Consider the following 17,488-nt stretch of genomic DNA (forward strand, 5'->3'; position numbering starts at 1 on the left):
GATGAAGAACGTACCTGCCTTCAAGGGGGATGTGGTAGATGATGAGGAACGTACCTGCCTTCAAGGGGGATGTGGTAGATGATGAGGAACGTACCTGCCTTCAAGGGGGATGTGGTAGATGATGAAGAACGTACCTGCCTTCAAGGGGGATGTGGTAGATGATGAGGAACGTACCTGCCTTCAAGGGGGATGTGGTAGATGATGAAGAACATACCTGCCTTCAAGGGGGATGTGGTAGATGATGAAGAACGTACCTGCCTTCAAGGAGGATGTGGTAGATGATGAGGAACGTACCTGCCTTCAAGGGGGATGTGGTAGATAATGAAGAACGTACCTGCCTTCAAGGGGGATGTGGTAGATGATGAAGAACGTGCCTGCCTTCAAGGGGGATGTGGTAGATGATGAAGAACGTACCTGCCTTCAAGGGGGGATGTTTTAGATGATGAAGAATGTACCTGCCTTCAAGGGGGGATGTTTTAGATGATGAAGATCGTACCTGCCTTCAAGGGGGGATGTTTTAGATGATGAAGAACGTACCTGCCTTCAAGGGGGGATGTTTTAGATGATGAAGAACATACCTGTGTTGAAGTGGGACAAGGTAGAAGTTGATGAGCTGTGCAGCCGGCCACACCTACAAGTACAACACTGAATCTCAGACCTTGTGTGTTGTTTGTGTGTTAAGACTGTGTGCAGTCTGTGTGAAGCTTGTGTGAAGACTGTGAAGACTGTGCAGTCTCTGTGTGAAGACTGTGAAGACTGTGCAGTCTCTGTGTGAAGGTGTGTGTGGGATTCTGTGGAAACCATGTGAGAGTTTGTCTGTGTAGACTGTGTACAGAGGTTGAGGAGACCATGTGTGAGGAGGAGTTTGTGTGTAGACTGTGTATGGAGATTGTGGAGACTATATGTGAAGAGTTTGTGTGTATAGACCGAACAAACAGCTGTATGTGGTAACTGTGTAATTGAGTTTGTGTATGGTAACTGAAGTGAAGGTTTTGTATCGTAACTGTGGAATTTGTGTATGGTAACTGTGTGTGGAGTTTGTGTATGGTAACTGTGTGTGAAGTTTGTGTCTGGTAACTGTGTATGGAATCTTGTATATGGTAACTGTGTGTGAAGATTGTGTTCGGTAACTGCGAGTGAAGTTTGTGTGTGTAGACTGTGTGTAGAAGTTTCCCTCTAGTATGTTTACATCACCTAGTGCTGACGTTTCCCTCTGGTATGTTTACACCACCTAGTGCTGGCGTTTCCCTCTGGTATGTTTACACCACCTGGTGCTGAAGTTTCCCTCTGGTATGTTTACATCACCTAGTGCTGACGTTTCCCTCTGGTATGTTTACATCACCTAGTGCTGACGTTTCCCTCTGGTATATTTACACCACCTGGTGCTGAAGTTTCCCTCCAGTATGTTTACATCACCTAGTGCTGACGTTTCCCTCTGGTATGTTTACACCACCTGGTGCTGAAGTTTCCCTCTAGTATGTTTACATCACCTAGTGCTGACGTTTCCCTCTGGTATCTTTACATCACCTAGTGCTGACGTTTCCCTCTGGTATGTTTACTCCACCTGGTGCTGAAGTTTCCCTCTAGTATGTTTACATCACCTAGTGCTGACGTTTCCCTCTGGTATGTTTACACCACCTGGTGCTGAAGTTTCCCTCCAGTATGTTTACATCACCTAGTGCTGACGTTTCCCTCTGGTATGTTTACACCACCTGGTGCTGAAGTTTCCCTCTAGTATGTTTACATCACCTAGTGCTGACGTTTCCCTCTGGTATGTTTACTCCACCTAGTGCTGGTTTCCCTCCAGTATGTTTACACCACCTAGTGCTGACGTTTCCCTCTGGTATGTTTACACCACCTAGTGCTGACGTTTCCCTCTGGTATGTTTACTCCACCTAGTGCTGAAGTTTCCCTCCAGTATGTTTACTCCACCCAGCGCTGATGTTTCCCTCTGGTATGTTTACACCACCTAGTGCCGACATTTCCCTCCAGTATGTTTACACCACCTAGTGCTGAAGTTTCCCTCTGGTATATTTACACCACCTAGTGCCGACATTTCCCTCTGGTAAGTTTACACCACCTAGTGCCGACATTTCCCTCTGGTAAGTTTACACCACCTAGTGCCGACATTTCCCTCCAGTATGTTTACACCACCTAGTGCTGAAGTTTCCCTCTGGTATATTTACACCACCTAGTGCTGACGTTTCCCTCTGGTATGTTTACACCACCTAGTGCTGACGTTTCCCTCTGGTATGTTTACACCACCTAGTGCTGAAGTTTCCCTGTGGTATGGGTACACCACCTAGTGATGTAGATTTCCTTACCTTGTAATTTGTAAGGAGGATTGTAATGTAATCCTGAAAGCAGAAATATGAACAATCTATAGACAGTCAGCACAATGATCTTTGAGGTTGGTCATGTTGATCAATCATAAGTGGTTTTGTCATGCATCAATCCCCAACTCAGAAATTTTGTACATACAGAATATACTCACCGCCAAAAGAAAAACGAAGAGGTGAAATGAAGATTTTGACAATGAGTGAAAACATGGCAATTTTGCTACTTAGTTTACTTTCACATGAGACAACGATAACTCAAAAGAAATATAGTGTGTTTATTCTCCACATGACATGAAAATCCAGTAAATAAATATGGAAACCGCATCATGCATACCTTTAGGTATTGTCCTTAAAAGGGAAACAAACGTTAACGAGTGTGACCTCCACTGACATCAGCAATAGCTGCACATCTCTCCATGCTGTTGAAGAGACGTCGAATGAACTTCCTGGGAATGTTGTTGTAAGCGTGTACAACACACTGTTGCACTTGCTGCAAGTTAACTGGACGTACTTGCTGTTGGTGAATTTGTCTTTTCATCTCATCCCAGACAAGTCCGATGGGATTCAAATCTGGGCTTAAAGCTGGCCAATCCATTGTCTGGATGCTGTTGTTTTGGAGGAACGTCTGTGCCAGTCTTGCTATTTGCGTTCTCGCATTATCTTGCTGTAAACAGGATGACGTCTTTGAGCGAAAACATGGACGAATTACTGGTCTCAACGCTTCATTGCCTATAGCGCTGTACAGTAACACCCCTACCACAACCTTGCCGATTCTTCTGAAAGATTACATGTCCAATAATGTTGAACATGACATCCCCGAGACATGAGGAAAGACTCTTCTCAAAGATCCCTCTCAAAAACACAGGGTTTTGAGAATCTTTCACCTTGATGACGCCATATTCCCACTCTGCTGTCTGTGGTATCAATACAAAAGCGACTTTCACCTGAGAAGCTGATGTTCTGCCACTGTCCATTGCGCCAGTTGTGATGAACTGCTGCCCAGTTCATTCAAGCATATCTATGGCATCAAATGTGAACCAATGTATAGTTGATGGCAACGTAAACCTCCCTGCGTTAGATGGTGACGTACAGTTTTGTCGCTGATGGGTCTGTTATGTCTTCCTTTGGTGACTACAGGCTGTTGTGGTCACTGAGAGGTTCCCATGTTGTGGTCTTACCAGTATTACATTACATGTTGGCGTCTGCTACGAGGGTGGTCAGCGATGGTGTTTGTCTGCTGATAGCAGTCAAGCAGATGGTGGACAGATGTGTTCCATATTGCTTGGTGATGCATGTAAACGTGGGATGCTCACTGTTGCATGAGAATGCTAATATAGACGTTAAGCAGTATCCGTTCCTTAAGTCGCATCGTAAGAGCAGGAACATCATGCAAAGAATTCAATTCCAACTTCACACTCTATCTCTGCATGGGCAAAATGAAAACCATTGAGTTCCAGTCTAAGTAAACTTATCCTCAGTACTTTTCGTTACACACTACTTCTGAGTCTTAACAAAACCTTATAGGAGTTCGCGTCAGGTAACCTTTGAGATTGACCAATCAGAACACAGCTTACCAAATCGCGAAAGTGCACATTCGCACATACCTTTTGAACTTTTTATCTCGAAAACGTTTGTACCCGAACAATTCCGAATGCTATTTAGCATACGCTCGCTTCCGGGTGATGCACACGGCATACATACAACCATGACAACTGTTAGTAAACAGTCGCTGAAATGTGTTTTGGCAATATTCAAGGATGTTATCTTGCGAAAATATTACCTAAGGGTATCCATGTCAATAGAAACCCTAAAGCGTATGTGCCGCAGGTCAAATAACTGTGTTATATGCAGATTTTTGTTTGTGGAAAGATCTGTGTTAGTGACCAGAATATTTTGAAAGTCCCTCCGATCCCTAAATAGTAGCCATTGTCTGATTGGTTAAATCTATTTAACCGTCTTGCGTTTGATTGGACAGTCATTGGTCACTCAAAGGTTACCTGACGCAACCTTCTATGAGGTTTTGTTAGACTCAGTGGTGGAGTGTAACGAAATACACTGAGACAAAGTTTACTTAGACAGATTGAGTTCACATTTTAGTGATGTGTGACATCATGTATGCTGTGTCTGAGGTAAACAGTGTTCTTTGCCATGAAAAACAGTATTGCCAAGATGAATTATGTATCAGAAACCTATTCAACACTGTGAATTTATGTCACAACAGACATTGATGAATTTTGCATTTCTTTTGGCGGTCAGTATAATAAAAGACTGTGTGTAAAAATAATGAAAAGGGGTGATATCGATTTTGTTCTATTGACTAATTGACCACATGTTCATACATTTTTTACAGAGCGCTAAAGCATTATTTTCATGCAACATTCACTGTCCCAAGTAGTACCTGTTTGACTTTCTTCTTGATATCGTCAAAGCTGTCCCCTCTAAATGCTGCCATCCCCGTCAAAAACAGCATCAGTATTTGAGGAGCAAAGAAACACTGAAAATGAGGTGAGAGATCAACTTGAAACGTGGTCTTCAGGAGCAATGGGCCTCTATGTCACTTGTATGCTGGACACACAGACATCACTTGTATCCTGGACGGACAGACATCACTGGTATCCTGGACAGACATAGATCAGTTGTACTCTGGACAGACAGACATCACTTGTACACTGGACATAGAGACTTCACTTGTACCCTTAAGAGACAGACATCACTTGTACCCTTAACAGACAGACATTACTGTACCCTTAACAGACAGACATTACTGTACCCTTAACAGACAGACATCACTTGTACCCTTAACAGACATCAATTGCACCCTTAACAGACAGACATCACTTGTACCCTGGACATACAAATATCACCTGTATCCTGGACACAAAGATGAACAAGGTATGAGAGTCTCACTGAAACACATGTAGAAGCTCAAACAATTCTGTTGAGCTGCTTCTGTAGCATCCTTGATATCTCCAGGCTTTATGTTCCGATGAATCTCCACTATACCATGGATGCATCTATGGCTTGGCCCAAAAATGTTATTACCTTCTTTTGCTGGTTCCGCATTCTCACAGTAGTCAATCAGCTAAGCCACTGTTACAACTGAACTTGCCAGTGTCAACAAAGACATTGGTCGCAGCTGCGAAGGTTTGTTAGCAGTGCGACTCAGATTTAGGGGTAATGATACAGACACATTGATAGGTCCTAAAATTTGAAAAATATTTGCAAGAACGCCACAGAGAACCTGTGCATAGTTTGTGTTGCCAAGTTTCATTGGTTGGATAATCTAAAAACAAAAGTGACTTTGGTGATTGGTTCGCTCAAATTCCCAGCATATACACTTGATTGGGTAAAAGCCAGCCAAGCGATGTAATAAATTTCTCAGGTGTAGCTGTACATGCATCCAGGGTATAGTGGAGACTTATTGGAACGTATACCCTGGAGATGTCAAAGATGCTTCTGTTGAGAAGTGGATAGACTTCATTGGCTACGACACTATCATGACTATATTCAGAGAGAAATTCAACAACATTTATGTATGTTCAAATGGCTTTAAAATTGGAAAAATAAATAAAATACAAAATCAGAACATGAGATGCACACCTTAAAAGTGTAATCTAAATGAATTCCATACAGCAGTTTTTGAGAAGTGGATAACATATACCCCACTTTGTCCCCCATTACACTTTGACATAGAGAAATTTTGCAAAATGTATCCAAGTTCAGTTGTCTCTGAACTTACTAAAAAAACCCAATAAAATACATAAAGATGTGAGATGCACACCATCAGAGTCCCAAGAAAGCCCATGTATAAGTTCACTGAATTCCAGAAAGTAGTTTTCGAGGAAAAGTGGGCAGAGTACATTCCCTGTTTCATACGGACAGGCGGATGGATACGGAGGGTAACTCTATATGGTGTAGGCATAATAACAAAAACAACAATCATTTGGAAATTTCTCTAGATCAGTGTCTATTTTGAAATAGAAGAATGGAGATAATTATCTGAGTACATTTTTACTTAGGTAAAAGTTTTGTTACTAGGCTGGCACCTGACAATTCACCTGATATCTCGGCCACACACCATCATCACAGGTCTTACCTGATCTGCAACCATCATTTTGATTGGTGCTGCCTTCTTCCCGATGAAGAGTCGATCTAGTGACAAGTACCATCCTCGCAGCACTGGTCCCTACAACCAAACAGAGACATTCTATACCTAGCCAATGATTGTCAAGATCAAAAAGTAACTTTCCTGATGTTCAACACTGGATGCTGCTGTGCAACAAGGCATTCATTCAACATTAAATGTTGCTGTACAAGGAATTCCTTTAACATTGAATGTTTGTATACAAGGCATTTACGGAACACTGAATAATGCTGTACAAGGAATTCCTTTAATTCTAAATGTTGCTAAACAACAAGCCATTAATTCAACACTGAATACTGCTGTACAAGGAATTCCTTTAATACTAAATGTTGCTAAACAACAAGCCATTCATTCAACACTGAATACTGCTGTACAAGGAATTCCTTTAATACTAAATGTTGCTAAACAACAAGCCATTCATTCAACACTGAATACTGCTGTACAAAGTGTTATGTTATGTCATCTTTATCATGAGTGCGTGAGCATGTGATTTGACTATGTCTCATAGTGACGTAGTAACATGGGTCATCTATCTCACTTCGAAGTGTGTGATAAAGATATGCAGAACTACGATCGCATGCGTTCATTCAAACAGAACATAAGTCAGTACATAACAGTGGTGTATTGGAAGTGCTAAGTACTTTTGCTATTGAGTATTTCATTGCAAGCAGTGAAAGCTCAAATCTGACATTGAAAATCGTGGTTGGTTGTTCAGTGATTTTTCAGTACAGCGTCATCTTTGGTGAAGCTGGGATTTTTTATGAAAACAGGGAGGATTGGGAATCACATGATGAAAGACTGCAGTTATTCTTTGATGCAAGTGAAGTCATTGTTGCTCATCAAGTGCCAGGATTTTTGTCGATGATTGGAAGTAAGACGTATGCACTGCTGACAAGGCCGCAGGAAACTGGTAACTGTGTTACAGAATCATTTTATGCCAGCTCCACTCCTAACAGGAGAGAGATACAGATTTCACAAGTGAAGGCATGCTGACAGCGGAACTATTTTGCAATATTTTGTGGTTCTGAGATGACTTACCTTGGAATTGTCAATTTGAGGAATGTATGTTTACATGATCAGTTTGTGCTTGGATTAAAATATATTTCAGTTCAAAGGAAGTTACTTGTAGAAAGTGACCTGACACTTGATTGTGCACTTGCTATTGCAAATTCTATGGAGTTAGCAGCAAACGATTGCGAGGAACTCAAGAGAGGTTCTAATGGTTTGAAGGGAAGTACTGTTTCAGAGGTCCATGTTTTTAACAGCAAATCTAAATTCTAGCAATAAATGGTGTTTCTGATGTCAAAGCACTTTTCATCTCGCTAATGTATGTAAGCGTAAAGACAATGTGTGTTTGAACTATATTAAGTGCAGGCATTTGCTGTTGGTGTGTAGGGGTCTGAGGTCATGTCATGTCACCAAGGTTCAAGTTCACAACCTTCAATTTACAGAACTGGCCCAGTGAACAAAAGTGGTGGTGTAAACAATTCAAAATTCTTGTGTGAAAGCAACTGATGCAGAAGTTGACTCTTTTAACATTACTTGGGAGCCTTTAAGCTATAGAAAATCACAATCTGTGTTGATATTAAACTTCCACAGTCCAAGTGTGTTGGTGTTACTTTAATAGAGTGACTACCGGTAACCGGTGTAATACAAACATTTTACCATAAAATATGTTAACGTCTCCCCCCTTAGAGATATGTAGTTATAACAGAAACTTAATGTTAAAAAAACCCCACTTGTTAAAACTGTAAAATTAAAGTCACGAAACCTTTCGCTAAACAGAGGGATTGGGAAAGAACTTTGACAATGGGCCATTTTCAGGATTATCAGCCATTTTCTGAATTTAGAATGGGCCACTGCCCTTGTATCAATAGTAAACTTCAAATTTTCAATGGGACATTTTTCATTCTAATGCGCAAAATGGCCCATGGCCCCTGCCTTTCCCAATCGCTGTAAACAGTTAAACACATTTACACTTTAACAGGCATGAATCACGAATCACTCCAAGAATGATGTTACTGTTTATATGTCCAGTTTCGACAGTGGACACACCACGTAGCCCGATCTTGTCACGGTTTCACAGATTTCAGTCTCTTTCTCACAGATGGTGTCACCGGCTTAGCTGGTGATGGGACATCATGTTGGGGGCCTGTCGCAGATGCAGTGGCTCTCGATGCAGGTGCATCTGGGTTGGGATATGATGTATGACCTTGGGATATCCAACTTCGTCATGACCACAGCCTTTTCCCATGTGTTGGTCTTAGGCACATGAATTGCAACATGTTGTTTTTCGTAGACCTCTGGTAGATCAGCGGCAAGTGCAGTTTTGTTATATTGTCTCTTCTGCACTTCCTGTCTGAAACCGAGTTTGTCATGATGATTGTCATCGGTTGCTTCTCATTGCAGGAAAGTTTGATCGTCACGACTGTTCAGGAGCTTTGCTGCCTGCGGTAGTTCCTAATCAATCAGTGTCGTTCCGTTCCAACCTGATGTTTCAGCTTTTTTCAGATGGTTCTTTACTGACTGCACCATTCTTTCCATAAACCCATTACTCTGTGGTTACGTCGGAGAGCTTGTTCAATGTCTGACATTACTCTGTGGATAGGTTGGAGAGCTTGTGATGCGTCTGACATTACTCTGTGGATAGATTGGAGAGCTTGTGATGTGTCTGACATTACTCTGTGGATAGGCTGGAGAGCTTGTGATGTGTCTGACATTACTCTGTGGATAGGTTGGAGAGCTTGTGATGTGTCTGACATTACTCTGTGGATAGGTCGGAGAGCTTGTGCTGTGTCTGACATTACACTGTGGATAGGTCGGAGAGCTTGTGATGTGTCTGACATTACTCTGTGGATAGGTCGGAGAGCTTGTGTTGTGTCTGACATTACTCTGTGGATAGATTGGAGAGCTTGTGATGTGTCTGACATTACTCTGTGGATAGGTCGGAGGGCTTGTGATGTATCTGACATTACTCTGTGGATAGATTGGAGGGCTTGTGATGTGTCTGACATAACTCTGTGGATAGATTGGAGAGCTTGTGCTGTGTCTGACATTACTCTGTGGATAGATTGGAGAGCTTGTGATGTGTCTGACATTACACTGTGGATAGGTCGGAGAGCTTGTGTTGTGTCTGACATTACTCTGTGGATAGGTTGGAGAGCTTGTGCTGTGTCTCACATTACTCTGTGGATAGGTTGGAGAGCCTGTGATGTGTCTGACATTACTCTGTGGATAGGTCGGAGAGCTTGTGATGTGTCTGACATTACTCTGTGGATAGGTGGGTGAGCTTGTGCTGTGTCTGACATTACTCTGTGGATAGGTTGGAGAGCCTGTGATGTGTCTGACATTACTCTGTGGATAGATTGGAGAGCTTGTGCTGTGTCTGACATTACTCTGTGGATAGATTGGAGAGCTTGTGATGTGTCTGACATTACTCTGTGGATAGATTGGAGGGCTTGTGATGTGTCTGACATTACTCTGTGGATAGATTGGAGAGCTTGTGCTGTGTCTGACATTACTCTGTGGATAGGTCGGAGAGCCTGTGATGTGTCTGACATTACTCTGTGGATAGGTCGGAGAGCCTGTGATGTGTCTGACATTACTCTGTGGATAGATTGGAGAGCTTGTGCTGTGTCTGACATTACTCTGTGTTTAGATTGGAGAGCTTGTGATGTGTCTGACATTACTCTGTGGATAGGTTGGAGAGCTTGTGCTGTGTCTGACATTACTCTGTGGATAGGTCGGAGAGCCTGTGATGTGTCTGACATTACTCTGTGGATAGATTGGAGAGCTTGTGCTGTGTCTGACATTACACTGTGGATAGGTCGGAGAGCTTGTTCAATGTCTGACATTACTCTGTGGTTACGTCGGAAAGCTTGTTCTATGTCTGACATTACTCTGTGGATAGATTGGAGAGCTTGTGATGTGTCTGACATTACTCTGTGGATAGGCTGGAGAGCTTGTGATGTGTCTGACATTACTCTGTGGATAGGTTGGAGAGCTTGTGATGTGTCTGACATTACTCTGTGGATAGGTCGGAGAGCTTGTGCTGTGTCTGACATTACACTGTGGATAGGTCGGAGAGCTTGTGATGTGTCTGACATTACTCTGTGGATAGGTCGGAGAGCTTGTGCTGTGTCTGACATTACTCTGTGGATAGGTTGGAGAACTTGTGATGTGTCTGACATTACTCTGTGGATAGGTCGGAGAGCTTGTGTTGTGTCTGACATTACTCTGTGGATAGGTTGGAGAGCTTGTGATACGTCTGACATTACTCTGTGGATAGGTTGGAGAGCTTGTGATGTGTCTGACATTACTCTGTGGATAGATTGGAGAGCCTGTGATGTGTCTGACATTACTCTGTGGATGGATTGGAGAGCTTGTGATGTGTCTGACATTACTTTGTGGATAGGTCGGAGAGCCTGTGATGTGTCTGACATTACTCTGTGGATAGGTTGGAGAGCTTGTGATGTGTCTGACATTACTTTGTGGATAGGTCGGAGAGCCTGTGATGTGTCTGACATTACTCTGTGGATGGATTGGAGAGCTTGTGATGTGTCTGACATTACTTTGTGGATAGGTCGGAGAGCCTGTGATGTGTCTGACATTACTCTGTGGATAGGTTGGAGAGCTTGTGATGTGTCTGACATTACTTTGTGGATAGGTCGGAGAGCCTGTGATGTGTCTGACATTACTCTGTGGATGGATTGGAGAGCTTGTGATGCGTCTGACATTACTCTGTGGATAGGTTGGAGAGCTTGTGATGTGTCTGACATTACTCTGTGGATAGATTGGAGAGCTTGTGATGTGTCTGACATTACTCTGTGGATAGGTAGGAGGGCTTGTGATGTGTCTGACATTACTCTGTGGATAGATTGGAGGGCTTGTGATGTGTCTGACATTACTCTGTGGATGGATTGGAGAGCTTGTGCTGTGTCTGACATTACTCTGTGGATAGATTGGAGAGCTTGTGATGTGTCTGACATTACACTGTGGATAGGTCGGAGAGCTTGTGTTGTGTCTGACATTACTCTGTGGATAGGTTGGAGAGCTTGTGATGTGTCTGACATTACTCTGTGGATAGGTCGGAGAGCTTGTGTTGTGTCTGACATTACTCTGTGGATAGGTTGGAGAGCTTGTGCTGTGTCTGACATTACTCTGTGGATAGGTTGGAGAGCTTGTGCTGTGTCTGACATTACTCTGTGGATAGGTTGGAGAGCCTGTGATGTGTCTGACATTACTCTGTGGATAGGTCGGAGAGCTTGTGCTGTGTCTGACATTACTCTGTGGATAGGTTGGAGAGCCTGTGATGTGTCTGACATTACTCTGTGGATAGATTGGAGAGCTTGTGCTGTGTCTGACATTACTCTGTGGATAGATTGGAGAGCTTGTGATGTGTCTGACATTACTCTGTGGATAGATTGGAGAGCTTGTGATGTGTCTGACATTACTCTGTGGATAGGTCGGAGAGCTTGTGCTGTGTCTGACATTACTCTGTGGATAGGTCGGAGAGCCTGTGATGTGTCTGACATTACTCTGTGGATAGGTCGGAGAGCCTGTGATGTGTCTGACATTACTCTGTGGATAGATTGGAGAGCTTGTGCTGTGTCTGACATTACTCTGTGTTTAGATTGGAGAGCTTGTGATGTGTCTGACATTACTCTGTGGATAGGTTGGAGAGCTTGTGATGTGTCTGACATTACACTGTGGATAGGTCGGAGAGCCTGTGATGTGTCTGACATTACTCTGTGGATAGATTGGAGAGCTTGTGCTGTGTCTGACATTACTCTGTGGATAGATTGGAGAGCTTGTGATGTGTCTGACATTACTCTGTGGATAGGTTGGAGAGCTTGTGATGTGTCTGACATTACTCTGTGGATAGGTCGGAGAGCTTGTGATGTGTCTGACATTACTCTGTGGATAGGTCGGAGAGCTTGTGCTGTGTCTGACATTACTCTGTGGATAGATTGGAGAGCCTGTGCTGTGTCTGAAATTACTCTGGATATGTTGGAGAGCTTGTGATGCGTCTGACATTACTCTGTGGATAGGTCGGAGAGCTTGTGATGTGTCTGACATTCCATGACTTGGAGAAACTTGCAAACTTTTGGCTGTTGCAGAGTTTCAGGAATACCGTTTTCATCCCAGATCAACTTGAGATGAGTAATTCTTCATGTTCTTGATGTCTTTGGAAATCTGTGGCCAGAAAACACACACTGTTGCTTTCATGTGGCACTTTTCCATGCCCATGTGACCAGGATGTATGAGCTTAAAGACCTGCTCTATCACTTGTGTGGGGATTACAATGCTGTGTCCTTTAATAACAAGGCCATTCTCCACACTGATGCTCTCTTTGAAATTCCAATAGTCCTTCAAATCTTCAGGACAGTCTTTGTAGAACTCAGGCCATCCAGAGTACATGATATCTTTCAGATGACTCAGCTGTGGATCTTTACTGGTCTGTTTGCGGATACCATCAAGTTTTGCCGCTGTCACTGGGAAACTCTGTGTGATGGATGATATAGGTGGATCATCATCAGCTCCCTTTGGGGGTTCTTCTCTTCTGCACACGCCACAGTGCATGAGCAACGTTTGTTGTTCTGGGCGTATACTTCACCTGAATGTCATATTTGGACATTCTCAGCAATAGGTGTTGCAGTCTAGGGGGAGGCTGCCGCTTTTGTCTTCTTCCATATGCTTTTGAGGAGTTTGTGGTCAGCTTCTATCACAACTAGTTTTCCATACTTGAAATGATGGAAGTGTTTTAGTGACCACGAAACAGCTAACAGTTCTCCTTCAATGTTGCTGTAGTTCTGTTCTGTTTGACTCAATGATCTACTTGCGTAGTACACTGGTCTTCCCTCTTGTAGCAAGACACATCCTTGACCTTTCATACTAGCATCTGCTTGTATGATATTTGCTTTCTCCGGATCATAGAAGGCGAGGACAGGAGACTCAGTGATAATTCTCTTTAGATCACTAAATTCTAGTTCTTGCTCCTTGCACCACACGAATGGAACAGTCCTCTTCATGAGATGCCTCAATCAGGTTCTCTTGTGGTCCCATTGCAGTGATGACCTTCACCTTGTTCTTGTTGGGTTTAATCCCTACTGGGGACCATATACATATGTAAGTCTGAAGAAACTTTCTTCCTCAACTTTGAATTGCATCTTTTCAGGGCTGAACTTGATATTGTTCTCTTGAGTTCTTTCAAGGATGTCAGTGATACCTTTTGTCATGCCTGTACATTCCACCATACCACCAAAGACCTGGCCCATCTTCTCTTGTAAGACGTCTCCACTCCACCAAGGGGTGGCAAGTCCATCGATGTTTACCCCAGGGGGTACTAGATGTACACAGCTTACTGCTCTCTTCGTCAAGCTCAACTTGCCAGAAGCCGCTTAGAGCATCAAATATACTGAAGTGGGTGAAAGCGCTAACTTTTGGAATCATGTCGTCAATTGTTCTGACATAGTAAGGGGTCCTACAGATCGCCTTATTAAGGTCCCTTGGATCCAAGCATATTCTCAGTGATCCATCCGCATTTGTTGTCACAACATGAATTGATCCATGGTGTGTACTTATCGTCAACCCTTTTGAGAATTCCATTGATTGTTAGCTTCTCAATCTGCTCCTGGCATGCTGCTTGTAAGTGAACTGGTACTGTACTTGGTGGATGCTGCACATGGTCTGGAGATCAAACATATGGACATATCGCACAAATGCACCAGCTCACCGAGAAGCATGCTTTTTCACTTGCTGTCAGACCACATGCTCTTGACCAAGTGGGAAACTGTCAAGTGGGTCAGCGTGTGTACAGGTTTGGTCGAGTTAGGTGACTGTTCCGTCACGATCTGTACCATTAGCTTGTCCAGGTAGGATGTAGCTAGATAGTTAAATAAAAATAGTTCCTCAAAATAGAAACAGCATAAACCTAGCTGTACCAGATCAGCAATTTTACAATACTAATAGACAGCACAATTAATACAATTTAAAGGTTTCACATTAAGTTTCTTACCCCATTATAAAAGATTCACGTCCAATCCCTGTCAACACATCTTTGCAGCAGAGACTTAAAAGTTTTATTTTGGAATAATGAAAGTTGACTTTGCTAATGGCAAAGGGGGAGGGACCACCCACGCTTGGTGGAATATGGCTGCCATTTGTTGACACTGACTGGAATGAGTGAGTGAGTTTGGTTTTAAATTGCATTTAGCAATATTCCAGCTATATCATGCTGGGGGCCACCAGAAATGGGCTTTACAAATTGTACCCATGTGGGGAATCAAACCTGGGTTTTCAGCGAGACGAGCAAATGCTTTAACCACTAAGCTAACCCATCGCCCCGACATTGAAATTAGAAATGTTTGGAAGATGATATTAACTATTGCATTGTGGGCAAGAGTGCTACACAAATGCAAGAATTATTGGTGAAATACATTGACGTATTCTCAGACAAGACAGGTACAATTAAGGATATCAGTTATCATCAAGATAGGTACAATTAAGGATATCAGTTATCATCAAGATAGGCACAATTAAGGATATCAGTTATCATCAAGATAGGCACAAATAAGGATATCAGTCATCAAGATAGGCACAATTAAGGATATCAGTTATCATCAAGATAGGCACAAATAAGGATATCAGTTATCATCAAGATAGGCACAATTAAGGATATCAGTTATCATCAAGATAAGTACAATTAAGGATATCAGTTATCATCAAGATAGGCACAATTAAGGATATCAGTTATCATCAAGATAGGCACAAATAAGGATATCAGTCATCAAGATAGGTACAATTAAGGATATCAGTTATCATCAAGATAGGTACAATTAAGGATATCAGTTATCATCAAGATAGGTACAATTAAGGATATCAGTTATCATCAAGATAGGTACAAATAAGGATATCAGTTATCATCAAGATAGGCACAAATAAGGATATCAGTTATCAAGATAGGCACAATTAAGGATATCAGTTATCATCAAGATAGGCACAAATAAGGATATCAGTTATCAAGATAGGTACAATTAAGGATATCAGTTATCATCAAGATAGGTACAATTAAGGATATCAGTTATCATCAAGATAGGCACAATTAAGGATATCAGTTATCATCAAGATAGGCACAATTAAGGATATCAGTTATCATCAAGATAGGCACAATTAAGGATAGTTATCATCAAGATAGGCACAAATAATGATATCAGTTATCATCAAGATAGGCACAAATAAGGATATCAGTTATCATCAAGATAGGCACAATTAAGGATATCAGTTATCATCAAGATAGGTACAATTAAGGATATCAGTTATCATCAAAGTGTGGTGTGTCTCCAAGGTTCATGAAGGAAAGATGAACATGAACAAATTCTCACTACACAAAATTGAAGATCTGTGTGCCACACTTGCAGGTGGGCTGAAGTTTTCTAAAATAGACCTTACCCATGCCTTTCATTAAATGGAAATTGATGCTGATAGTCAGAAGTACCTGACAACCAACACACTGAAGGAGTTGTTCGGGCACACAAGGCCAGCATTTGGCATTGCATCAGCTCCAGTGGCCATATTCCACTCTACCATGGAGCAAGTATTGCAAGGACTTGATAAAGTTTTGTGTCACTAAAATGATATTTTGGCATTGGTGCAAATAATAAGGAACATTTAAGATATCTTGAACATGTGTTAAGAGATTGCAGGACTATGGTTTGAGAGTCAAAAAGCAAAAATGTAAATTCCTAGTTGACTCTGTGAAGTACTTGGGATTGTAATTGACAAAAATGGCTTGCATACAAGTCAAGACAAAGTACAAGCTGCACAAACTGTAGAAGATGCACCAAGACAGGAAAATGTATCTCAGCTTCGGTCCTTCTTGGGTGCAGTGAACAACTATGGGCACTTCATGAGAAATTGGTCAGCTGTTCTTCACCCTTTGAATGACCTGTTGAGGAAGGACAGGAAGTGGATTTGGTCTCGTCAGAGTAAGGAGACATTTAACACATGCAAAGCTAAGATAGCCAGTTCTGAGGTTCCCTGTCCTTCACGTCCATGTTCATTCACAAATGTCATGAGACACCCCTTCACATGGCGTTGGGACTGTGCTGTAACATGAGGTGAGAGATGGACTGGAGAGACCGACTGCATTTGCATAAAGTACTTTGTCTGCAGCAGAAAGAGGCTTTTCTGAAATTGAGCAAGAAGCATTAGGTATCATATTTGGTGTGAATCACTTTCACCAGTACCTGAATGGCAAGCCCTTTACAGCTCTGTTTGGAGTTGGTAAGCCAGCAATCGCTGCAGCTCACATGCAGAAGTACACACTAATGTTGAGTACATATTGCTAAGTAGATGAAAACAGTTCTTGTAAGTTAACTGGAATTCAATTTTCAGCATACATCAACACAGGCATTCCCGCAACATTTGTGATTCAAGGCTACTTGCAAAGCACACTCGTACACGGACAGCACATGGTTATACCAAAAACTGCAAGAGCAAACCAAATTGGGTGCTTATGGCGGGTGTATGTATTTATCGAACTGTCAAAACATGAATATGGATTTTGGCTTTCTGGCAAAGCCACCCCACAAATTTGGAAAATATACAAAAATAATTACTGTTTAGACATATTTATAAATTATCATGAAGCATTAATGTCAGTTCTCCTAAATAGCACCAAAGTAGTCAGCCTTTAGTAATTGACTCTTAAAGTCATAGTTCACAGGCACAGTTAATCATCGGCTGGGTATTTTGGGATTCTGATCAGATGTGTGACTGGTCACTGTCACCCACAGTTACTGTGTCAACACGAACTCTGCCATCACAACTTTGGATGGATCTTGAACACTCTTCCAACTAACCATGTGGCACGTCCAATTTGTGGGTCAGCAACCATCACTACAGGCAATTGTTAAGAGAGTGTATTTTCTGTAAATTGTATTATTAATTAGGTAATAATTATTACTGGGAGACAACGTTTGTTGTTTTGAATAATAATTACTGT

The 17,488-nt window shown here is 42.2% G+C and overlaps 1 protein-coding gene across 1 annotated transcript in view; it reads right to left on the reverse strand.

The window, feature by feature from the left end:
* Positions 1 to 17,488, reverse strand: part of LOC137278700 (protein Mpv17-like) — a 55,774-nt gene that overhangs the window by 19,320 nt on the left and 18,966 nt on the right. Inside the window, exons 3-6 of the mRNA XM_067811215.1 lie at positions 6,436 to 6,525; positions 4,738 to 4,833; positions 2,325 to 2,357; positions 579 to 631 (exon numbers count right to left, since the gene is read on the reverse strand). Coding sequence (XP_067667316.1) covers positions 579 to 631; positions 2,325 to 2,357; positions 4,738 to 4,833; positions 6,436 to 6,525 — 272 coding nt within the window. The remainder of the gene's footprint in view (positions 1 to 578; positions 632 to 2,324; positions 2,358 to 4,737; positions 4,834 to 6,435; positions 6,526 to 17,488) is intronic.

This window comes from Haliotis asinina, chromosome 3, assembly GCF_037392515.1.
Source record: "Haliotis asinina isolate JCU_RB_2024 chromosome 3, JCU_Hal_asi_v2, whole genome shotgun sequence".
Taxonomy (NCBI): Eukaryota; Metazoa; Mollusca; class Gastropoda; order Lepetellida; family Haliotidae; genus Haliotis; species Haliotis asinina.